The sequence below is a fragment of the Bos grunniens genome, chromosome 19, assembly GCF_055505025.1.
Source record: "Bos grunniens cultivar Pamir isolate PY7600 chromosome 19, Bosgru_T2T1.0, whole genome shotgun sequence".
NCBI lineage: Eukaryota > Metazoa > Chordata > Mammalia > Artiodactyla > Bovidae > Bos > Bos grunniens.
The window spans coordinates 24319236-24344653 of NC_141183.1; the positions used below are offsets into that span (position 1 = coordinate 24319236).

The 25418-nt window shown below is 52.5% G+C and overlaps 1 protein-coding gene across 1 annotated transcript in view; it reads right to left on the reverse strand.

Moving 5' to 3' along the window:
* Positions 1 to 25418, reverse strand: part of ARHGAP23 (Rho GTPase activating protein 23) — a 51627-nt gene that overhangs the window by 11038 nt on the left and 15171 nt on the right. Inside the window, 10 exon segments of the mRNA XM_086357991.1 lie at positions 4790 to 4915; positions 5569 to 5658; positions 5928 to 6001; positions 8551 to 8629; positions 13548 to 13703; positions 15927 to 16054; positions 16596 to 16726; positions 16993 to 17054; positions 18343 to 18660; positions 23908 to 24051. Of these exon segments, the coding sequence (XP_086214117.1) occupies positions 4790 to 4915; positions 5569 to 5658; positions 5928 to 6001; positions 8551 to 8629; positions 13548 to 13703; positions 15927 to 16054; positions 16596 to 16726; positions 16993 to 17054; positions 18343 to 18660; positions 23908 to 24051 (1308 nt within the window).

The following is a 25418-nucleotide window of genomic DNA, read 5'->3' on the forward strand; positions in this document are numbered from 1 at the left end:
TATTATTTATATTTATGGATATCTTTATACTTAAAATTAGCATGTAGAAGGTGGATTGAAAAGACCTGCGTTAGCCTATTTTAGAGTGGTAATTATTGGGGGCTGCAGAGTGGGCTTTGGAATGAAGGGAGGAAACAAGGAGACTTGCAAAGTTGATTATGACCTTGGGTCACGAACTTCAGTTATTATTCATCATAATCAGGAATATGATTAACTCAAATAAGCAGCGCAGAACAGGAACAAGGAAGAGACAGAGGAAAAAAGAGATGACGAGGGGGAAACGCAAGATCTAGAGTCAGTCACTCAGGGCTCCAGTTCACCTGAGGTAAACCACCTCTCTGAGTCTACTTACTTATCTTTAAAATGGGCATGATACATGAGTATCTACTTTGAGAACTGTGCTGCGGATTAAAATAAAATACCGTATGGCCGTTATCGAAAAGACAAGAAATAACAAGTGTTGGCGAGGATGTGGCAAAAACCCTTGTGCGGTGCTGGTGGGAATGTAAAGTGGTGCAGCCACTGTGGAAAACAGTATGGAGGCTTCTCAAAAAATTACAAAGAGAATTACCGTATGACCCAGAAAACTCACTTCTGGGTATTTATCTGAAGGAAATGAAAACATATACGCACCTCCCTGTTTGTTGCAGCCTTATTTACATAGCCAAGACACGGAAGCAACCTAAGTGTCCATCAATGGATGAATGCATAAAGAAAATGCAGTCTCTATGCCCAGCGGAATATTATCCAACAGTAAAAAAGAAGGAAACCTTGCCATTTGAAGCAATATGGATGGACCCTGAGGGCATTATGCTAAGTGAAATTCAAAGTCAGGCAGACAAAGACAAATACTGTAAGATCTCACTTACATGTGGAATTTGAAAAAAAAATAATCCAGGCTCATAGATACAGACAACTGATTGTTGGCTGCAGGGGAAAAGGGATGGGGAGGTGACTGAAATGGGCAAAGGTGGTCAAAAGATATAAACTTCCAATTGTAAAATGAATAAATAAGTCGTGAGGATGTAATCATGGTGACTACAGCTAATAATACTGCATCGTATATTTCAAAGATGCTAAGAGAGTAGATCTTAAAAGGCTTCATCAAAGAAAAAATTTTCTATGTATGGTGTTGGACATTAGCTAGACTTTTGGTGCTGATCATTTCACAATCTATACAAATATTGAACCATCATTTTGTATACTTGAAACTAATATGTCAATACATCTCAATTTTTAAAAAAAGCGAAAAAGAAATACTGTATGTAAAGCATTTAGTACAACAAATAGTTTATAATAAATGTTAGCTATTACTAAAAGGTGCAGTTCCTAGAGACAGACTGTCTAGAAGGAGCCCTAAAAACCCAGCCTCTAACTCAGGTTTAAGAGTACCTGAAAGTGCTCTGAGAACCCGGAAGGCTACAGGAAGCTTCTGGACGTCTACGGGAAGCTGCCGGATGGCCCGTGGTTCTCTGGAAGAATTCACACTAGCTCAGGCCACCCTGCTTTTGCACATGCCGTTCCCTCTGCCTGGAATGCTCATTCTCCCTTCTCTGCCTGGCTAACCCTAGTGCCTTTCAGGAACTCCCTGACTCTGGTTGCAGCCCTGCACCCAGGGCTGGGCTGGGTCCTTCCATGTGGCTTCCCTGGATATAGCCCAGAAGTGCTGCCTTCACTGGGCAGCGTGCCTTCAGGGCAGGGTCTGAGCTCCATTCACCTCTGTGCTGCCAGCACCTGCATTTGTATCTGGTATGGAACAATGACAATGGTGGTGATGATGGCAATGGTGATCAATAAGCTAACCCTTGTATAACACTTACTACCTGCCAGGCACCATTCTAAGTGCCTTACAGATAATAACTCATGCAACCCTCACAATAACACTGCAAGACAAACAGGTGAGGAAACAGAGGCACAAAAAAGGTAACTAACTTGTCCAAGGCCCCACAGCATATAAGGGGCAGAACCAGGGTGCAACCTCAGGCAGACTGGCTCCAGGGCCAGTATCCTGAGCCCCTGCATCAGTACTTCTCAACTGGGGTGACTGTGCCCCTCCAAGGGGGCATTTGGTGACATCTGGAGACACTTTCAATTGTCACAAGTGGAGGGAGCCTCCTGGCATCTGGCCAAGAGATGCCACGAAACATATTATCAGCCACAGGACAGCCCCCAACAAACAATGGTCTGGCCCCAAAGGTCACTAGTGCCGGGTTGAGAAGTTCCAGTGCACGCACAGTAGGAATCACCACGTTTGCTGAGTGAATAAATGAACAAATGCCTCAGCATGGTCTTTGTTTCGGTTTTAGCTAGCTTAGTAATCATGAGTATGAGCTGGCTGGTGACTTGCTGCCGGGTGGCTGAACACTTAGGTTTGGTTATAACTCGGCCATATCTTGCTGTGGGACCCTGAGCAAGTCACCATTCCTCTTCAAGCCTCGGTTTCTACTCTCTGTACAATGCAAGGTCAGGTCTCATAACTTAAGGCCCCTTCCAGCTCTGCTGTCCAAAAATTCCATGGAACACAGAACCCCCGGGGCAGGGAGGCAGGGGTGGTCACAGCTGAACCTCCCAGTGGGACGGGAGGTCATGTCACCCACGAACTCCAACCACCTACTCACTGGCCAGGGGCTCAGAGCCAGAGCAACTGCTGCCACAAATTCTGCCCTGCCTGGGCTCAGGACTACACTGGGATTACCCTGGCTCAAGAGTCTCTGTGCTAGACAGACTGGCCAACTTGGGTGGGTGGGCTCAGTGGGCTCAGTGTGAATGAACAGGCAGCTCACTTTCTTGACAATTGACAATCATCCAGGGCTGATTACTTTAATGCCAACAGGGCAGAAAATGGAGAGGTGCATGTTTGGTCATTCCCCAGAAATGATTTCCTCAGTGGGAATGCCCAGACTGGCATAACCTCAACAACAAATCATTCATTCATTCATTCATTCAACCAATACTGAGGGTTCACTCTATGCCAGGCACAGGGTCAGTGCTGGGGTTACACCTATGAAGGAGACCAATGTACTCCACCTCCCCCACCCTACCCAGAAAAGATGCTGCCACTGGCTGGGGATATCCCCCTGAGACCCTAGGGTAGGGGAAGTGGACACACTTTGGGCCTCCCATCTCCCTGAAGGTCCTGACACTCCAGCTGACCAAGGCTTTGGGCTTCTTTGGACTTCGCTAGGAGTCAGGGGGCCAGTCTCCCTCTCTTCCTCACTACCTTCCCCACCAAGCATACACTCATGGGGGCTCCATGGGTTCCTCGTTTGGGGAGCTGAACTTTTCCAAGGGAGGAAAGCTTCCCCATACCAAGGCCTCATCAGGATCTCTGACACTGCCCAGCAGCCTTGGCCTCCCCAGCAGCTCTGGAGTGGGCCTCCGGGCTGGTGGTCCCAATGTTAGAGTGAGAACAGGCCTCGACATACCCTCCTATGGCTCAGAGCTCTGACACCCAGTGAAGGAAGGAAAGGAGCAGGCAAGGCCAGCCAGCATGACCAGTCTACCCACAGCCTGACTCGGCTAACTCTGACCACCTCGCTCACTCAAAAGCCAGCTCTAGGGTGGACCCAGGAGTCGGCCCTCCCATTCAGTGGGGAGTAAAGCAGAGGAGTTGGTCAGACAGACCTGCCTTCAAATCCTGAGGCTGCTACTTAATAGCTGTGTGATCTTGAAGAAATCGCTTTTCCTCTCTGAGCCCCAGTTTCCTCATCTGTAACAGGAGTAACATGACCTGGCTTATTCCCTTCCCTAAAGTGTCTATGAGGTGGGGGAGCTGAAGTTCCTTTCCCTTGTTTGTTGTTTGTTATGTATATGTATGTGCTCAGTTGTGTCTGACTCTTTGCAACCCCATGGACTGTAGCCTTCCAGGCTCCTCTGTCTGTCGGATTTTCCAGGCAAGACTACTGGAGTGGGTTGCCGTTTCCTACTGCAGGGGATCTTCCTAACCGAGGAGTCGAAACCACATCTCCTGCATTGGCAGGTGGATTCTTTACTACTGAGCCACCAGGGAAGCAAACCCTTTTTTTGACCAGTTGCCCATCTTATTTCTCCTGGCAGGAGGGTTTTGATTCCATTCTTTGTGGGTTAAACCACAGGTCCCACCAAGATTTGGAAATGGAAAAATCAATGATTCATAAAAACATCTCTGAGTGCCCCTAGAAGGGGGCAGTGCTGCCCTGGGTTTGGCGCTTAAAAAAAAGAAAAAAAAAAAGCCTCCTGCGCCTTCTGCTGGCCATTCTGGGTTCTCATCCTGTGGTGGATAATAAGACTCCTTAGAAACCACAGGCTCTTGTGGGGCCTCCAGGCAGCCTTAAGGAGGAAGGTGACCAGCCCAAGACACGGAGACCACGCAGCCAGATCCTGCCCCAGCCCATCATCCGCCCTGCCCCATCTGCCTCCCATTCCCCAGGGAATCGCCATTTTTCCCCTAAAGTCTCAGTGGGCCTGCAGGGAGAGTGCTGTCCCATCTGTCTGCCCAGTTCTGCTTGGACATCTCTCCCGCGGGTCACCTTCTGAAGGCACCCCGCTTCTTTCAACCCTTCTGCCCTCCAACCCAGCAGCAGCTCTCCCTGACCTTTCTCCTCCCTCTGTCCCGCACACACATCCTGGAAACTCAGCGGCTCCTGGTTGTCCCGCTGGGGACAGGCATTCAGGATTCATACCTGCCTGGCCTTAAAATGCAGGCTACTGCTTCTGAAGGGCCTCCTGCACCCCCGGAGCATTTTCCACATCTTTCCCTGGGCACACCCACCCCGGCGAGCAGGAGCCAGGGCCCAGGGAGGCCGCTTACGTGCTGGATCAGCGTCTCTACAATCTTGTAGCGGTCAGGCATGTGGGTCACCATATCTGCCATGTTGTCCTCAGACGTCCTCACCAGCGTCGGCCCGAAGACCAGGGCCAAGTTCCGGGGCTCCATCTGGGCAGGGGAGGGAAGCGGATCAGTGTTAGTCTCCCTGTGAGCTTTGACCTCCAGGCCCCTGGGCCTCCCTGACTCTGGGCCCCTCTGGCCCCCAGCCCGACCACATCCTGAGCTGGTCCTGGCCTGGGGCCATGTGCCTCCTTGCTGGGCATGGAGGTGCCTGGTAAGTAGAGAATAGGCCCCACTCAACCCCAGGCCCAGCTCTCACGGTCAGTTCCCCACCTGCACACCCGTACTGTCTAGCAATGGGAGAGGCCAGAGTAAAGACCCACTGGACGTCCCAAGGGTGTTTTGGACTGGCAGGAATCCTGTATGTCCCCTCATTCTACCCCTCTGCGGAACTAGAAGATATAGGGGTTTGCTTACGAAAACGCAACGCAAGGGACCCAAGCTCAGTCAGAGGGTAGATTCCACCAGACACAGAGTCTGAGGCTCTCCGCCTCTGAAGACCCTCAGAAATTCAGGAGCCGGCTCAGGAAGAAGTACTGGCCAGTATGTGGGGGCAGCGGGACAGAAGGACCCCCTAGGTCGGAGGGCGGGGCCAGTGAAGCCTGAGGTTACCTGACCTGGAGGAGCTTACTGAATAGAATATGCTGAGGAGACCCCACTAGGCTTCCCTCCCCCACACTTCAAACTGGAGCTGGACCCACCTTGTTTTTCTCCGAGTGGTCGGCAATGGTCTTCAGATGACTCACGAGGAATTTGAGTGTTTCATAGTAGTGTCCTGGGAGATCCCGGATCTGGGTGGGAGAAGGAAGGGGCATGGGACCCGGCTGTGATGGCTTCCGCCTCCCCACTGCCCCTCAAAGGGGCTCCGCTGCCATATCTCAGGGGGTCTGGAACCCACTCTCTAACTGTCCCCCGGGGATAGACAGAGGAACTGAGGCCCTGAGGAGAGCAGGGCTTGCCGAGGTCACGGGGGAAGCTGGTGGCACTGGGCTTGGGCTGCTGGGGCCGCAGCGCTCGCCTGTCCAGTCTGCCCTTCGCCCAGCAGCAGCCCCCTCCTTACCAGCTTCCGCAGCGTCTTCAAGCGCTCCCTCGAGTCTTCAATGCGATTGGCCTCGATGAAGTCGTTGTATTTGTCTAGAACAGTGAGGATTCTTTAGAGAGGGGGGCTTCCGGGCTGAGGAGGCCCTGCGGGGAGGTCATGTTTGTGCTGAGGTTGTTCAGTTGGTGGGAGGGGGGCTCCAGGGCCCTAAGTTCATGTGACCAAACCCACCGCAGCTGCCCTCAGGGGTGCGCCTGACCTGGAGAAGCCCAGGCGTGCTCGTTTGGGAAGAAATGAGACCTCAGCTGCCTGTTGACCCTGGAGAAGGGGTCCCTGCCCCAGGCTCCAGGACAAGGACACCACGAGGTTAGAAGACAGGTTACCTAGAAAGAGGGAGGGCCCTTTCAGCCTCCAAACACTCCTCCCCATCTGTATCAGGGTTCCCCCACCTCCCCTCAGAAGAAGTCCACGGGGAACTTTAAAAAAGGGAACGTGGTAAGTTCATCCTGAAATACACCTGGATGAGAGAATGTGCAAAGACAGCCAAGAATATTCTCCAAGGGAAGAATGATGAGGGAGGACCTGCCAGTGAGAAACTGACACGGACTAAAACCATCGTACAGCTCAGGCAACGTGACGCTGATGGAAAGGGGAAGAAGGGTCAGAACTGAAAGGAGGGAGACAGGCCCTGTGGATCTACAGGAAAAAGTGTGTCCGACTCTTCGCGACCCTCTGGACTGCAGCCCACCAGGCTCCTCTGTCCATGGGATTTTCCTGGCAAGAACACTGGAGTGGGTTGCCATGCCCTTCTCCAGGGGATCTTCAAGTCAGTGGGAAAGGATGGTGGTGTCGATAATGTCCTGCGGACTATTAGCTATCTTGTCGGGAAAATAAATCCATTTCTAGCTCATGTAATACACAAACAAATCTAATTGCATTACAGAGTCAAAAATAATACTTATTCAAGTATTGGGAAAAATAAGAAAATATTTTTATAATCATAAGGTATTCCTAAACACTCATGTTTACGTATGTGTCTCAGCACAGAATCCATTAAAGGTTAATCTCCTAGTAATGACAGAAGTGAAAATGAAAACAACAGTGAGATGCCATTTCCCCTCTCTGATCAGCAAAACTTTAAAATATTAATAACATCATCCAGTGTGATGGGGACGTGGGAAAGTATCTTACACCACCAGCGGCAGTGTGAGCTTGGGTCAGCTCCTCGGCATGCAACTTGACTTTAGCTTTCAAAAATGCTTTCCAGGACTCTGACCCAGCGAGTCCATGTCTAAGTATCTACCTCTGGGATCCTGGTCCAGGCATGCAGGGACACAGTCAAGAAAAATCATTATAACGTGTACTGAAATAGCAAAAATGTGAAGGCAATCTAAATATCCATCAGTAGGAGAGTGATTGAGCTTCTCAGGTGGCTCAGTGGTAAAGAATCTGCCTGCCAAGCAGGAGACACGGGTTCGATCCCTGGGTTGGGAAGATCCCCTGGAGAAGGAAATAGCAACCCACTGCAGAATCCTTGGCTGGGAAATCCCAAGGACAGAGGAGCTTGGTGGGCTACAGTCCATGGGGTACCAAACAGTCAGACACGACTCACCAACTAAACAACAACAAGGGGAGTGATTAGACAATTTACTGTCTATTCAGGCTGGGAAACACTATGTGGTTGATTTAAAAGGAAAACAAGGTCGAGCTCTTTGTACTGACACGAATGAATCTCAAAATTAATGAGCCTCCTTCTGCTGAGAACCACGCAAGCAGCGGAGCCACTCGCTCACAGGACTCCTGACAACTGGCTGTGTCTGTCTTGTCCCAGCTCATGTCGGTGACAGCAGATTGGGATCCTGAAGCCAGCCATGGCAGGAGTATCTATACTATAGAAACTGGAAAGTGCTATCATCGCAGCTTTATTCCTTTCAGAGCCAGATGAAACAGCTACCAGCATCACCCAACTGCAAGCCCTATGTAGGCACGTGTGTCTTTGTCACACGTGTGAGAGGAAAAAGGAAAGTGAAAGTCGCTCAGTCGTGTCCAACTCTTTGCGACCCAGGCCAGAAGACTGGAGTGGGTAGCCTTTCCCTTTTCCAGGAGATCTTCCCAACCCAGGGATCGAACCCAGGTCTCCCACATTGCAGGAGGATTCTTTATCAGCTGAGTCACAAGAGAAACCCCGTGTAACAGGGTCTGGAAGCAAACACAGTGCACTGTTAACAAGGAGCTCAGCAAACGGCCAAGAGCTGGGCTCTGGGGACAGATGCCTGGGGTTGAATTCTGGCTCTGACACTTACAACCTCTGTGACCTCGGGCAAGTCACTTAACCTCTCTGTGCAGCAGCTCCCTCATCTATGGGGTGGAAATAATAGTACCTCCTCATGGATTTGTAGGGAGTAGTGCCTGGCACATGGTAAATGCCCAGAAAATGTTAGGATAACCTCTGTGGACAGGAAACGGGAAGATGACTGTGTTCACTTTATTTATATCGGTACTGATGAAGTTTTTTACAAGCATGTGTTTCTTTTGTATTAAACCCCCAAAGTAAAACCACACACTCAATTTAAAAAGCAGTCAGGACGCAGCATAGATAGGTACTCCCTCCCCCTTCCATCCTCCACGTCCGCCCCCAACTCACCATCAGTGAAAAGAGGCTCAGGTAGCTTTCGGAAGAAGGACTTGAGCAGGCTGCTGATCACGTTGAGGTCTTGCCAGCGCTGGGGAGGGGGCAAAGACATAAGGCTGTAGTCAGGCCCCGCCCCGGTGCCCACGCCTCCATGCTGGTCCAGCCCTGGAGCCCAGTCCAGCCTGGTTCTGGCCTTCTCTGGGATCTACTGATACCATACCCAGCTCTGCCCAGACCAAGGGTCACTGGGCTAAGAATACCCACTACAGCAGAACAGAGTCCCCAGCCAGGTCCAAGCCCCTTGAGCCCCTAGCCCCAGTGCCCCTGCTCCAGCCAGCCCAGCGGGCTTGGACATTTGTCCCTCCACAGAAAGAACATCCCTTCCCTGGTGCAGGCACTGTGGGGGACAGAAGTGAGCAAAACCCACCCCCACATGAGCCTGCCCACTGGACCTGCTGGTGCCAACTCCTGCTGGTCTAAATCACGAATTCTCAAGAAGGGACGTTGGAACTGTTTGGTTTTCACACCTGGGGCACGCCACTGGCATCGAGCGGACAGAAGCCTGGGGTGCTGCTAAACTTCCTCCAGTGCACAAGACAACCTCCCACAAGAAAAGAGTTATTCTGCCCGAAGTGTCAAGGTTGAGAAACTGGGCTAAACAAATGGTTGTTGAACACAAGAATGAAGAATAGCCAGGTCAGTGTCCCTTCTGTGCACCAGGGGGCGCCAACACCCAATGCAAAGTCCTTCCTGGATAGGAACTGCTCAGAATAACACATGTTCAGAAAGCAACAAAATCCTGGAGCAAAGACACACAACTCAGCAATATAGTACTCATTACAATGGGTCCATAGCTCAACACTTTTTTCTTCTTAACTGATAGTTAATTGAATTTCCATCGACAAGCCCAGTCCAACGGGTTGCTCCATGACATCCTCTTTCCTGTCCTACACCTCAGGTCTGCCAGGGACAGATACCACCAGTCCACAGCTCAAACTTCTGGCTCCTTTCCTACCCCTCCTTCTTCCCTCTCGTGCAGCCAAGTCCTAGAGCTGCTCCCACCCTCCTCATCCCCCTGGGACCACTGAGTCCTCCTGATCCCCTCTCCCACAAGATGGGTAATTTCTTCCCTAGACATCCTGCTCTGGGCCTCCTTAGTTTACATCTACTCAAGTGAAGTGAAAGGTGCTTAGTTGTGTCCAGCTCTTTGCGACCCCATGGACTATATAGTCCATGGAATTCTCCAGGCCAGAATACTGGAGTGGGTAGCCCTTCTCTTCTCCAGGGGAATCTTCCCAACCCAGGGATCAAACCAGGGTCTCCCACATTGCAGGTGGATTCTTCACCAGCTGAGCCACCAGAGAAGCCCACACACCCATTAGGCATACGCTAAAGCCCTGCTTCTCAAACCCTACTCTCATCTATGCCTCCCCAACTGAAGAACCATCCAAGGCTCCCCACTGTCCATTAGCTCAAGGTCAAAGGCTTTAGTGAAGCCACCAAAAGCCCTCCGTCCTCGGCCCTGGGCCTCACCCTCCCCACTGCCAAGCCCAAGAGGTGGGTCCACTCTCTGTTCTGACACTCAGATCCCTCTCTGGGATACACAATCTGGTCCCTAATGAGAACCAGCCTTTTCTCTTGTCCACTATTTCACATGTGCTCATCTTGTCTCCCGAGCTCCTTCCCAAGGGCAGAAAGACTGTCTTATGTCTTCACATACAGCTTCAGAGTATGTGACTCATAGGACTTTCCTGCCCAAATTCATGGTTTTCTGAAACATCTTTTCCAGCAGAGTATCTTTTGTCCAGTAAAATGATCCAAGAAAACCCAATGTGAAAAAAATCGACATTAAAGAAAACAGACAGAAGGACTTCCCTGATGGTCCAGTGGTGCAGAGTCCGCCTGGCCATTCAGGGGAGAGTGGGTTTGATCCCTGGTCCAGGAGGATTCCACATGACGCGGGGCAACGAAGCCTGTGTGCCATGGCTGCTGAGCCCACGTGCTGCCACTACTGAAGCCAATGCTACTAAAGCCTGAATTCCCGAGGGTCCCTGCTCCGCAACGAGAGAAGCCCCTGCAACGAGAAGCCTGCATACCACAAGGAGGAGCCCCTGTTGGCGGCAACTAGGGAAAGCTCACCCAAAGCAACGAAGACCCAGCACAGCCAAAGATGAATAAAAAGAGACAGAGCAAAGCAGGTTACTCTAGTTCAGGCAGGGACGCAGGTCCTGACCTGCCCTCAGCCTCCCACAGCACCTCTGGGGAACCTTAGGGTTCTGGGAAACACTGGCCCTACTGCAAACTCTTTTTTTAAATGGAAATGTTTATTTGGATATTTCCCCCAGTTTTATTGTGATATAATTGACATTTAAACTGCTGCAAACTTTTTTTTATTTTTTTTTGGCTTAAACAACAGAAACTTCTTTTCTCACAACTCTGGAAGCTGGGAACTCTAAGATCCAGGTGCCGGCCCGTTCAGTTTTTGGTGAGGGCTCTCTTCCTGGTTTGCAGGCAGTCACCTTCTTGCTGTGTCCTTATGAGGTGGAAAGGGTGAAGAGAGGGGCTCTTCGGTGTCTCCTTCCACAAGGACACTCACCCTATCATATCGCAGCCTGACTTTATTTCCCCATAATTACCTCCCAATAGGCCCTACTCCCAATACAGTCATGTTGGCAGTTTGGGCTTCAATGTATGAATTTTGGGAGGACATGATTCAGCTCATGGCACAAGAGAAAGGGAAGATGATAGAGTAGAATTCTGGAGGAAATACCAAAACAGGATTGTGAACACAGAGACATTAATGTTTCTCTCTATAGCTGAAGAGGACAAGTTGTAATGAAAGCACAGAAACATTTTTAGACAAGACAGACATTTTGGGAGTTTGCATTAGATGGCCTTGACCTCTGGAAGGCTGCACTCTTCCTCCCCAGGCTGCTGTTACCCACCTTTCAGAGTTATTTGACATTTACTTTATATACTCTGTCCAGGATTTTTAGATGTAATCACTAGGAAAAACTGGTCAGAGTGTGCTTTCTCTATCTTAACTGAACCAGAGTCCTTCTATGTAATTTTTTTCCTGCTTTAAACACGTCTTATCATGAAAATTGAGATCTAATTGATGTTCAGTATTATATAAGTTTCAGGTGTATAGCATGTGTGTGCCAAGTTGCTTCAGTCATGTCCAACTCTTTGTGACCCCATGGACTGTAGCCTACCAGGTTTCTCTGTCCATGGGATTCTCCAGGCAAGAATACTGGAGTGGGTTGCCGTGCCCTCCTCCAGGGGATCTTCCTGACCCAGGGATCAAACTTTCATCTCTTACGTCTCCTGCATTGGCAGGTGGGTTCTTTACCACTAGCGCCACCTGGGAAGCCCCCAGGTGTATAGCATCAGTTCAGTCCAGTCGCTCAGTTGTGTCCGACTCTTTGCCACCCCATGAATCGCAGCACGCCAGGCCTCCCTGTCCATCAGCAAATCCCGGAGTTCACTCAAATTCACATCTGTCGAGTCGGTGATGCCATCCAGCCATCTCATCCTCTGTCGCCCCCTTCTCCTCCTGCCCCCAATCCCTCCCAGCATCAGAGTCTTTTCCAATGAGTCAACTCTTCGCATGAGGTGGCCAAAGTACTGGAGTTTCAGCTTTAGCATCATTCCTTCCAAAGAAATCCCAGGGCTGATCTCCTTCAGAATGGACTGGTTGGATCTCCTTGCAGTCCAAGGGACTCTCAAGAGTCTTCTCCAACACCACAGTTCAAAAGCATCAAGTCTTCGGCGCTCAGCCTTCTTCACAGTCCAACTCTCACATCCATACATGACCACAGGAAAAACCATAGCCTTGACTAGATGGACCTTTGTTGGCAAAGTAATGTCTCTGCTTTTGAATATGCTATCTAGGTCGGTCATAACTTTCCTTCCAAGGAGTAAGCGTCTTTTAATTTCCTGGCTGCAGTCACCATCTGCAGTGACTTTGGTGTATAGCACAGTGATTCACAATTTTTGAAGGTTATATTCCATTGTTATTATAACATGCTTCAAACTCTTAAGTGTGGTTGTCAGATCCCTTCACAAGCTAGTCTTGTCTCATCTGATCAGCCACCCACATTGCTGGCCACTCCAGCAAACACCATATACTCCCTTTCTTTTAACCAGGGGTCTGCAAACCATGACCCAAATGTCAAATCCAGCCAATGACCTGTTTTTGTGTGGCCCTCGAGGTAAGAATGGGGTTTGCATTTTTAAAATGTTGTGAAGAAGGGCTTACCTGGTGGCTCAGTGGTAAAGAATCCACCTGCCAATGCAGGAGACGTGGGTTCAACCCCTGATCCGGGACGATCCCACGTGCTGTGGTTCAAATAAACCCATGTGCCACAACTATTGAGCCTATGCTCTAGAGCCCAGGAGCTGCAACTCCTGGGCCCATGAGTCCTAGACCGTGCGACGCAACGAGAGAAGTCACACACTAAGAAGCCCACACTCCACGACTAGAAAGTAGCCCCCACTTGCTGCGACTCGAGAAGAGCCTGGGCGGCGATGAAGACCCAACACAGCCAAAAATAAGTAAATAAACAAATAAACATTGTGGAGCTGAAGAAGGAAGAGAACAAGGAGGAGGAGGGTGTACAACAGACCACATAACCAAAGCCTGGAACACCTGCCTCCTGGCCCTTTACAGAGACGGCATGGTGACTGCCAGCAAGCCTCCAGGGCCACGCCTTTCCCCAGACCATTTCCCTGCCTGGAGGGCCCTTTCCTGGCTTTCCTGAATTCTTCTTATCCTCCAGGCCCAAAAACCTGTCACCCGCCAGCCTCTGCTTCAGAGCTCCCAGGCCCTGACCGCATCCACCTGTTGGGCTGCAGCCGGGTTGAGGCCCATCCCTGCGGCTGGTCTGCAAAGGCAAATCTCGTCGTGCCCATCTTGGTGCCTTGGCCCAGTGCCAGGCACATCACAGGGTACAATGAACACACCACATTGGCCCCCTTCCATGGACCAACCCCCGAGTCAGACTCACCTCATCCTGCAGGTTGATGTCCCCGGGGCCACGGTTGAGCTGTTCCTGCAGGCTGGACACCACTGCATTGTTGCCTGGGACTCGGTAAATGCCCGTGGACTCCAGCCCCCGTGCCTCCACAATTCGACAGCACGCGGCCACGATCAAGGGGACACGCTGGAGACACAGGCAAGGCAGGGGTGTTAGGGAGGTAAGAACAGCATTCTCCGGGAAAGGATACTTGCAAATGATACGACTGATCAATGAGGGATTAACAGCCAAAATACATAAACAGCTCATACAACTCAACATCAACAATACAAACAACCTGAGAACTCCCTAGCGGTCCAGCAGTTAGGACTCCATGCATCCCCTGCTGGGGACCCAGGTGTGATCCCTGGTTGGGGAACTAAGATCCTCCAGGCCACAGGTCAAGGCCAAAAACAATACAGATGACCCAATTAAAAAATGGGCAGAAAAACTGAACAGACATTTTTCTAAAGAGGAAATGCAAACGGCCAACAGGCACACGAAAAGATACTCAACACCGCCAGTCATCAGGGAAATGCAAATCAAAACCACAGTGAGATACCGCCTCAGACCTGTCAGAATGGTTGCATCAAAAAGACCACAAAGGACGAAAGCTGGCGAGGATGAGAAGAAAGGGGAACCCTTGTACACTCTTGGTGGGAATGTAAATTGAAGCAGCCATTGTGGAAAACAGCATGGAGATTTCTCAAAACACTGAAAATAGAGTTACTATATGACCCAGCGCTGAAGAATTGATGCTTTTGAACTGTGGTGTTGGAGGAGACTCTTGAGATTCCCTTGGACTGCAAGGGGATCCAACCAGTCCATCCTAAAGGAAATCAGTCCTGAATATTCATTGGAAGGACTGATGCTGAAGCTGAAACTCCAATACTTTGGCCACCTGATGCAAAGAACTAACTCATTGGAAAAGACCCTGATGCTGGGAAAGATTAAAGGCGAAGGAGAAGGGGATAACAGAGGATGAGATGGCTGGATGGCATCATCGCCTCAACGGACATGAGTTTGAGCAAACTCTGGGATTTCGTGATGGACATGGAGACCTGGTGTACTGCAGTCCATGGCGTCACAAAGAGTCAGAGATGACTGAGCGACTGAACTGAACTGAACTGAACTGACTGATGACCCAGCAATTCCACTCCTGGATATATATCCAGAAAAAATAAACCACACTAATTTGAAAAGATACATGCACCCCAATGTTCACAGCAGCATTATTTAAAGCTGCCAAGATACGGAAGCAACCTAAATGTCCATCAACAGATGAATGGATAAAGAAGATGTGGTACATGTACACAACGTAATACTGCTGCTGCTGCTGCTACGTCGCTTCAGTCGTGTCCGACTCTGTGCGACCCCATAGACGGCAGCCCACCTGGCTCTGCCGTCCCTGGGATTCTCCAGGCGAGAACACTGGAGTGGGCTGCCATTTCCTTCTCCATTGCGTGAAAGTGAAAAGTGAAAGTGAAGTTGCTCAGTCGCATCCGACTCGTAGGGACCCCATGGACTGTAGCCTACCAGGCTCCTCCATCCATGGGATTCTCCAGGCAAGAGCCCTGGAGTGGGGTGCCATTGCCTTCTCTACTACATAGTCATAAAAAAGAATAAAATTTTGCCATTTGCAGCAATATGGATGGACTTGGAAAGCATGATGCTCTGTGAAATAAGTCAGAGAAAGGCAAGTACTGTATATCCCTTATATGTGGAATCTAAAAAATAAAATAGTGAATATAACAACAACAAAAAAGCAGGCTCAGATATGTAGAGAACAAAGCAGTGGTTATCAGTAGGGAGAGCAAAGCGGGCAGCGGCAAGACAGGGGTAGGGGATTCGAGGTACAAACTAGTGGGTATAAAATAAGCTACAAGGATATATTGTACAACACAGGGAGCATAGCCAATATTCCATAATAATGATAAATGGAGCATAACCTTAAAAAATTGTGAATCACTACATTGTACACCTATAATTTACATAATATTGTACAACAACTATACTTCAATGAAATACAATTTAAAAAAGAACAGTATTCTCCACCAGTGGGCCAGAGGTGGGAAGGACAAGATGGGGGCAGAGAAAGGGCAGAACCCCATGGAGGGTAGTTACTAAAGGCTCTCGCTGCCTCCAATCTGGGAGCCAGAAATCACACCAAAGCTTTGCCATGGTCTGGGAAGGAGCACCAGCTGGGAATCAGGGACTCTGACTCAGCTCTGTGCTCCCTCCCTGAGCGGCTTTCCCAGCTGTGTCCATAAGATGAGGTGGAGAGCTGGTTCCAAGGTCCCTGGCAGCTCTGACCCTCTGTGCCTCAGTCGCCCCACTCCCCTCTGGCCCTGGAGCACTGCAGGAGCCCACCTGGTTCTCCGTAGCTGGCTGGCACTCCTCCAGTCGGACACCAAATGCCCTGGGCGCCGCCTTCTTGTTCTTCTTGATGATGCTGATGCCCCAGGGGGTTTTGGAGGTGGAGACACTGTCATCTGGGGCTGGAGGAGGAAGAGAGCCCGGGTGAGCTAGGGGCCCAGGGAGGGGCAACAGCCACACTCGGTCACAGACACTTGTACATCACATTCACACACTGGACGTAAGGGGACTCCTTCAGAAAGGCAACCAGGATGCTGAGGGCTGATGGGAAATTATACTATCCCAACAGAGAAGGCCAAAGTCATGAGGGTGTTCACCCTGGGGAAGAGAGGCCTCAGAGTAATAGGGGACTTCTGTATGGGCTCAGGGGCTGACAACAAAGTGGGCGCCACAGATTCTGGTACAACCAAAGAAAGAACTTTCTAATGGTCAAAAGCGTGTGAAGATGGAAAAGGCTGCCTCCTGCTCCTGAAGGACACAAGCAGAGATTGGAGGACCACCCAGCTGGGATGTCCTGGAGGGAAATCAGGCTCCAGGCCCTTCCACCCCTGAGACCCTCAGAGCCCCCAGCCCCTCACAGGCATACACACATGGGCAGATGCATGAGGATAACCACGGCACACACCCACATGCATACCACCCCCTTAGCAGCCACCTTCCTACCCTTGCTCCCTGCAGGCTGGTCCTGAGTTCTGAAGCCACGTGCCGTACTCTGTTTGAGGAACTCAGACTTGAGTCCCCCCAGGCCACGAGAGCCTTTGGGGGAAGAATCAGCTTTGGGCCCAGAGCTATGGCTGTGTAGGAAGAGGGGAGAGGTCTTCACTGGGGTGGCCCAGCATGCCACCTGCCCTGGCCTCCCATCTCTTCGGACCTCTCCTCCATCCCCAAGACCATTCCCCCCATGCCCTTCTGGGGACTGGAGGCCTCAATGCCCCTCTGCCCTCCCTGCCCCCAAGAGAGGGCGATTCAGGACTGCCCTCAAGTCTGGAGATGGGCCAGGAGAATGACCTCTGCCTGGGGTGTCCCCCACCCCATGGCCAGGACAAGGACTGGGCCTCACCTCACTTTGCGATAATCATTAAGCTTCTTGCTGATCAGAGCTTGGTTGGCACAGCCGGGGTCCTGGAGGAAGGAAAGAGAAAGCAGACCCCATCAGTGCCCATGGCCAACCCACCAGGACTTCTCCCTGGCCCCTGCCTCAGCTTTGCCTCCCCTCTCCTCCATCTGCCAGCTGGAGGGGACAGACCCCAGAGCAAGAAAGACCAGGGCCGGACTCTCAAGCACCCCCTCACCAGCCGTGTGACCTTGGGTAATCCACTTAACCTCTCTGAGCCTCAGTCTCCTCCTTGGAGAGATAATATGGCAACCTCAGGGTTGGGGTGCAGAATTATGCATGTGGCATTCATCACAGTTCTGGCAAGGCACAGCCCAGCTGCCCCAGGAGGGGCAGCTGTTGCAATAATGCAGGGACTTGGGACCCCCAGCTCATACCCTGTTGGGGACAGCCCCAGCCAGTCCCCGCAGAGAAGGGCCCTAAATTTCAGGTGCTTTTCTCCCTGCAGCGAGGACATTGTCCTGGGGCAGCAGAGCCTGGCTCAGTGAGATGGTGGGCCTCGGTGAGCACTAGGACCCCCTCCTGTGGTCAGAGCAGGTGAACGCTGGACCAGGGCCCAAGCCCACCATCCTCTTGGCAGAGGCCAGCCCCCAGCTCCCAGCCCAGGACCCCCACAGAACTGCAGGTGTACAGAGGCACACTTGTGCAGCCACCTGGGAGCTGGAGTGAGTCGAGGCAGATACTCCAGCCAGGCCCCTGGCGTGCAGCGCCACCGTGGAGGGGGCGGCATTTAAAACTTCTCCTGGATTCCCTGCCAAAGCCCTTGGCTCAGCCCCTGCTGCCTGCTGCCAAAGGCCAATCCCCTTGGCCTCCTCCCAAGGTCAATGTGTTTTTGCCTCTGCAGAAAGGCCAGCCCTGGCAGGGGGGTCCCCTACAGCTCTGGCCCAGGGGGACCTCTTTCTGTAATACATTTCACAGGAGATCCCCCTGCCTCCCGAAGCTCCACCAAGAGGCTGAGGTTTGGCCTGGACCTGACCTCTCTGTGCCAGAGCCTGCCCAAGGCAGTCATAACAACGATGATAATAATAATAATTACTGTCACTCTGACAGCTATTATTGTTACTGCCAGTCATGGAATACTAAGGACGCCAGGCCCTCTGTGAGCCACTGGCCCATGCATCCTCTCTTCACACCAAACCCTGGGCGGGCAGAGTCGCCAGGTATACTCCTGTTGGCCCATTTTATGCAAGAGGGGACTGAGGCTCCGAGCGGGGAAGGGAGGAGCCCGGCCGGTGAGAGGGGCCCGGGGCCTGCCCTGCCCTCCCTGGCCCGCCTGGGGCCGGGCCGGGCCCTCACCTCGCCCTCGGCCCTGCTGTTCTCTCGGATCGCTCTGATCCAGCCCAGCATGTCATCCCGGTCCTCAGCCTGAAAGAGATATTCACAGAAGTCAGCGGTGGTCAGCCGGAACACGTGCCTCCTCTTGGTCTCGCTGTAGGAGATGTCCACCAGGCAGGAGCCGATGCAGACGGGCGCCGCCTCGTCCTCACCTGCGACGGCCGCCGCCGCCCCCGCCGCCGCCGGCCCGGGCTCCCGCCGCTCCTTGCTCAGCGAGAGCGAGCGCGCCCGCAGCGCGGCGTACACCCGCTTCCACTGGCGCAGGCCGCCGCCCGCTTTCTGCAGGGAGACACGAGGAGGGGGAGAGAGGGGAGGGGGGCGGGGTGAGAGGCTGGGCCTGCCCTCCCCGCCCCAGAGCCCGAGGGGGCCCTAGGAGTTGCAGGCGGTGGACAGCGGTGGGCACCCCACCCCACTGCCCGCCGGGAGCCCCCTGCTCTGCGCCACTCCCGCCGGCGCCTGGGGCGGCCTCCCGCACGCAGTCCCCCACCTCTCTCAGCCTCGCAGCGGCCGGGACACCCCTATCCATCGTTCTCAGTGCCCTCAAAGGGTCCCCAATCTTCTCTTCAAGTGGGCGCTCCGGCGGCATCGGCAATGCCCCCGGAGAACCGGCAGGGGGCTCCAGAGGGCAATCAGACCCCACCCCCCGACCAAGCGGGACCCACCTTCCGCACAATCCTCCTAAAGCCATTCAGGGGCCACATTCTGCTTCCCTTAGCGGGCAAAGCTTGTCAGAAGCTGTCAACCACGCTTGCTCTCCCTGCTTCTCTATCTCTCACTCAAGACTCCACTCCCTCTCCTCTTCCTGGGAAGCTGCCCCCCAGGCCACCTGGGCTCAGTACTGCGAAAGCTTGTGGCAGCGTCCAGGCCCTTCTCAGCCCTTTGCTTGGCCTCTTGGTGGTATAGGACCCAGCCAGCAGTCATTCCTTCCCTCCCCAAACTCTCTCTTGGCATCCAGGATCCTGTGGTTTCTAGTTTTCCTCCTAATTTCACTGACTCCTTTTCTACTCCTCCACCCCGCCCCTCATCAACCAACATCCCCTACATCAGCAGTTCTCAACCAGGAGATGTTTGTCTGGAGACATTTTCAGTTGTCACACCTGGGGAAGTGCTATGGCACCTAGTGGGCAGAGGCAGACTGAGGATGCTGCTAAGCATGCTGATGCCAGGCCAACCCCACAGCAAAAACTCATCTGGCCCAAAATGCCAACAATGCTGAGCTGAGAGTCCTTGCCCTAAAGGAGGGGGCGCTCCAGAACTTTGTCCTGGGCCCCCACCCCCTGCACACCTCCCCCATGACACCATCCACGCCCGTTTTTTAAAATCTTGTCTGTCTGCTGATGCTGATGCTCAGTCGTACCCGTGGCCCAGCATCTCCCCAGAGCCACGCTCCGGTACCTGCCACTGTCTGCTCAGTGTCTCCATCTGCATGTCCCACGGGCACTGCAGATGCTGCTTGCTCACTATGGGGCACTTGATTTTTACCTTTCCCCTTCCATCCATCTTTTTCAGCTCAGTAAATCCACCTAGTTGTCCAAAAACCTGGGAATTGCTCTTGACTCCTCCTTGTTCCTCAACCTTGACTCCAACCCATCAGGAAATCACAACTGTTCTGCTTCTAGAATATCACCTCTCTCCATCTTTCCTGCCACCACATCAACACCTCTTGCCTGGACCACTGCATGAACCTTCCCAGTTTCCACTCTCCCTCCTGCAACCCACTCTGCAAGCAGCAGCTGCAGCCATCATTTCAAAACGTAGATGAGGTCCTGGCTCCCCCTGCTTGGCACCCTCTCATGGCTTCCCATCACCGCTGGAATCAAATCTAAGGTCTTTTGTGATCAGGTGCCTGTTTCTCCTAACCCATCCCTCTTTTTTTCTCATGATGCCGAGACACAGGGGCCTTTTCTACTGAACAAGCCAAACCTTTCCTTTCTCCAGATCTGTGCACATGCTATTCCTTCTGCCCAGAGCCCCTGGTCTTTCTTCCTCATGTGGTTGCCTCCTTCTCACCCTTACGGTCTAAGCTCAAGCGTTACCAACATCACCTCCTTAGCAAAACCACCTCTAAGCGCTTCTCCCCTAATGGCAGCTCCTCCTTCCTCCCCACTTAAAGGCAATTACATCGCCCTGTTCATCTTCTCTGAATGCCCATCGCAGCCTCAGGTTACTGGCTATGGGCAGCTTTCTCCATATTGGGAAAGCTCGGAAAAGCTCCTGAGTCAGGGAACTCATCTGCCCTCTTGCCTCCCCACTCCAGAGCCTAGAGCCATGCTGGCACAGGGGAAGTGCTCGTCGATATTTACTGAGTAAATGAATTTGTCGTTCTCGGAACAACACCCTGCGGGCTGGGGCTTCATCTCCCCCATTAGACTGAGGGCACCGTTCCTCTGGCTCACAGCCTACCTACGACTCTTCAGCCAGCAAGAGCCTCTGTCCTCAGAACAAACCAGATGAGGAGACTTGGAGGCTGGCAGGTGAACTCAGCTACGTCTGGCCATGAACCCTGCCCATCATCCCATACCTACTGGACCCAGGCAGGGATGTTCAAAGCAGGAAACAGCAGGGCCCTCCAAGAGAAGTTTAATGTCAGAGTGAGATGGTGACAAGGAGGCCCTTTGGGACTAAACCAGCTAGATGACCTTGGACAAGTCAGGCCCCCGCCCCTAGCATCAGTATGCCATATTGGAAAAATAAGAGGTGACCCAGCTCCAAGGTCACATCCAGCTCCAGTGCTGGGTCTGGCTGCAGGGATGTCACACCCACCCATCCCATCCTCTCACTGATAGTCAGTGGCCTCCAAAGGAGCTGGGGGCCGGGGGAAGGCTGGACTTGGCTGGAGCAGACAACATCTGCCTGGCAATCTGGATCCTGGACAGACCGAAGCACCCGGGAGGGGCCAGGTCCCTTCCTTGCCCAGGAGATCCTGCTGCTGGGCTGCCAGAGGGCTCCCAGAGCAGGGGACAGCCCACTGTCAGGCAGGAGTCAGCAGCTATCACCTCCAGCCTTGGGCCAGACCATTTGTCCATACCTGCCCACTCCTCCTTGGTCTCCATTCTCCGCTTCTTCCCGAGGCCCATCCGTCTCTTGCTTTCTCCCTCAGTGTTCCTGCACCTGTGGCTGCAGACACTTGTGTCCTCTCTGATGGACAAGCACCCTCCCCACGTGGATCTCCCTCCTGATGCCGCACCCTCAGAGCCTCTGTCACCAGGACACCTCCACTGGGGGATGCGCCAGGGCCTTCGGACGCCATAGGCCCACAAAGAACCTCTTGGCTGCCTCTCCCCAGACCTGCCCCTCCAGCTGGGGGAAGGGTCCCACCATTCACTGACCCTCCAGCCCAAGCTGGGACCCCAGGAACCAACACTACCTCCTCCACCCTCCGTCACCTCCCAGCCTGCAGCCTGCCCAGCTTTCCTTCCCCCTCACATCTCTCTAAATTGTCCCCTCTCCTCCGCCCCGCTCCCCTCGCTCACCTGGGCAACAGCAATGGCCTTGTCTCCGCCTGTCACAGATGCAACACTTACCTCCTGGGCTCCCACCTCCACCCCACCCCCTCACCTGCAAAGGCTTACCCCAAGGGATGGGCCTGCGAGCGGGCAGGCACCCACCTCCACACTGGCCTTCCATCTCTTATCCCGGCTCCTAGCCGCCCAGCATCCCCTGCCACCTTCCCCCCAGACTGCCCAGGAGGGCATCTCCCCTGTCAGATCACACCCTTCCTGCTTCATAGATCCCTAGACACCCTTCACAGCTTTCCAGACACCCCCTCCCATTCCACTGAGGTCAGGGTCATAGGTTGCTACGCACTGCTCTCCTGAGTGCCCCCATCACAGCAGTCAAGCACTGTGCTTTCTCCACCCAGCATGAACCCCAGCAGGGCAGGACTGGCCTGGCTCCTTCACCCCTGAATCTGTAGAACCTCAGCAGAGAATTGGAGCTGAGTAGGGCAATGGCACCCCACTCCAGTACTCTTGCCTGGAAAATCCCATGGACAGAGAAGCCTGGTGGGCTGCAGTCCGTGGGATCGCACAGAGTCGGACATGACTGAAGCGACTTAGCAGCAGCAGGCTGTGCAGCATCATGAACAGGCCAGACAAGGGCACAGAGGAGTGCCAGCCCTGTTTGGACTACACTCTCACTTCACTTTCACATGGGCCCTTGGAGAAGAATAACACTGTCCCCATCTCACAGATCAGAAAAGTGAGATTCGGACATTAAGGGGGTTACCAGCTGCCTTGTGCCTGATAAGTGGCTGGGCAGGAATTCCAAGTGTGTCTGACTTTGAAGCTTAAGTTCCCGCCAGGTACAAGATACCCTAGAAGGCAGGATAGAAAATTCAAACAATAGCAATAAGCAGAAGAGCAGCTCCCGAGGGCCAGGCACCCAGGTAAACTCTTGCTTAGATCATCTCATTTAATCCTCAGCAAAGATGCACGATCTGGGGATTAGCATTCACTCCGCTTACAGACGAGGAAACTGGGTCATAGGTCAGCGAGCAGCCTGAGCTTCACCAGCAACTCGCAGCACAGTTAAGAGCCAAGCCCAGGTTCACGCTAACCGCTCTGCCCGGCTCTGCCTGTGCTGCGGGGAGGCACAGCAGTGGGGTGGCTCCTCCTCCCGCTTCTGCAGCCCATGGTGCTGCCTGGAGCCAGAGTTCGTGCTCCATAGATCCAGGGGCTCCACCTTTGCCCCTTGGGATCCTGCTTGTTCCCCCGCCCAGGCCCAGGCCCCCTTCCTCTCTCACCTGAATCTCCAGAGCAGCTCTTACTTGGCCTCCTTACCTCCCTTTGACCCTGTCTAATTCACTCCCCACAAGAAGCCCAGTGGGAGAGGCCCCAGGGGCTTTTAGGTGCACCTTGTTGTTCAGTCACTAAGTTATGTCTGATTCTTTGCAACCCCATGAACTACAGCCCTTAGTATAAAGCCGCCATGGCTCAGATGGTAGAGAGCCAGCTTTCAATGCAGGAGACCTGGGTTTGATCCCTGGGTAGGGACGATCCCCTGGAGAAGGGAATGGCAACCCACTCCAGTATTCTTGCCTGGAGAATCCCATGGATAAAGGAGCCTGGCTGGCTACAGTCCATGGGATCTCAAAGAGTCAGACAGAACTGAGCTACTAACACTTTCCAGGATAAAGACTAAAACCTCTGATGGCCTTGGAAAGGCTGAACTCTGCTTTCTTCTGGGGCTTCAGCTCCCCTAACAGAATCACCCTGGCCTTGCTCTGTCATTTCCCATGAGCCCCAGTGGCCATTCTGGGTGTGATCTGCCAACCAAGGATCAACCATGGGATAGTATTGTCAGAATTCCAAGCATAACTTGATCAGATCCACCCACAGCAAAGACCATCTCTCTGATGAACTTTTTCATGAGTTCTTTAGGATCCCTGGGAAGTTCTTCCTGGCATCTAACCCCTCATGCGGCAGTCTTAGCTCCAGAGGCAGTGGGGTGGGTGTAGGAAAAACTGGAGAGTTCTGCTGGAGCCAGCTTCCATCCACCTCCAGCTCATTCCTCCAGCCATCTTACCTTCCCTTTCTTGGTGAGGACCTGCTTATAATACAACCAGCCTTCTCTCCTAATGTCGCTGAAGGTCGCATCTGAGAGGTCAGAGGTTGAGTGTCGCTTGGAAGGAGCGTCAGCATCTTCGGAAGTGCCCCAGCTATCCAAGGACTGCAGAGAGACAACAGAGAGCAATTTAGGGTGGCTCCCACAGTACCAGCATCTCAGAAACCCCATGGACCACTTGCAGCCCCACAGGCCTGGTGTGTACCACACTCCTCTGTGCTGTGTGCTCTCAGAGGCCTTGCTTGCCCTCTCTGATCCATCTGTGTTGCTGTCATGAGATGTATGTGATGGGGAAGCCAGAAAGGAGGAAAGGCTATGTGACCTGCCGACCACCTGCCTCAGCACATTTAACTTTATAGACTTGAAGGAATTAAGGAAACAGGGAAAGTGATTGTGTCCGCATGGAGTTACATAAACAGGGGAAGTAGGAACATCAACAAAGACTGAGTTAGTGGAGCAGGTGGTCATGCCCACAAGGGGTTAACAGAGGAAGTGCCAGCGTCAGCAGGACTCCAGCAATAGCAGTGACGGGTTAGGGGAGGGTTAAGTAAGCAGAGGGAGTGAAAGGAGGAAGCCAGGTGACAGAGTCATCAAGGTGTCAACAAAATCAAGATGCCAGGAGTTCCCTGGCGGTTCAGTGGTTAGGACTGCTCACTTTCATTTCTGAGGGTGCAGGTTCAACTAAGATCCTACTAAGCCACAGGGTGTGGCCAAGAAGAAGAAAACAGAAATCAAGATGCCTTTTCCAGCCCGTCTATAATCAAGAAGATTTAAGCCTGGGCTTCCCTAGTGGTCCAGTAGCTAATAATCTGCCTGCCCTGTACAACACAGGGAGCCCAGTCTGGTGCTCTGACAACCTAGGGGGGGGGATGGGGGTGGTAGGCAGGAGAGAGGCTCAAGAGGGAGGGGATATATATACATATATGTAGTTACGACTGATTTATCGTACGGCAGAAAACAACACAACGTTGTAAATTAAACTAAAAATAAAAAAAAAAGAATCTGCCTGCCAATGCAGGGGACATCGGTTCAATCCCTGGTCTGGGAAGATGCCACGTGCCGGGGGGCAATTAAACCTGTGCGCCACAACTACTCAAGCCCGAGTTCCCTACAGCCCAAGCTCTATGACAACAGGAGCCACTGCAGTAAGCCTGCGCACCACAATGAAGAGAAGCCCCTGCCCACCACAACCAGAGAAAGCCCTCACACAGCAACAAAAGACCCAGAGCTGGCAAAAATAAATAAATATTTTAAAAAATAAATAAATAAAATATTAAAAAAAAAAAAAGACACTTAAGGCCATTTCAGAACTGATCCTGTGTCTCCCAAAGTCCTGAGGCTGGAAACGTTGGCCTCTCCAGCACTCTCAACCCTGTGTCCCCGCCGCCCTTTCCAGGGTGTTCGCTGTCCCCTGAAGACACCACACAAATACCGACCCAGTGCCTCCCAGCATTGGCACTGTGTTAGACACC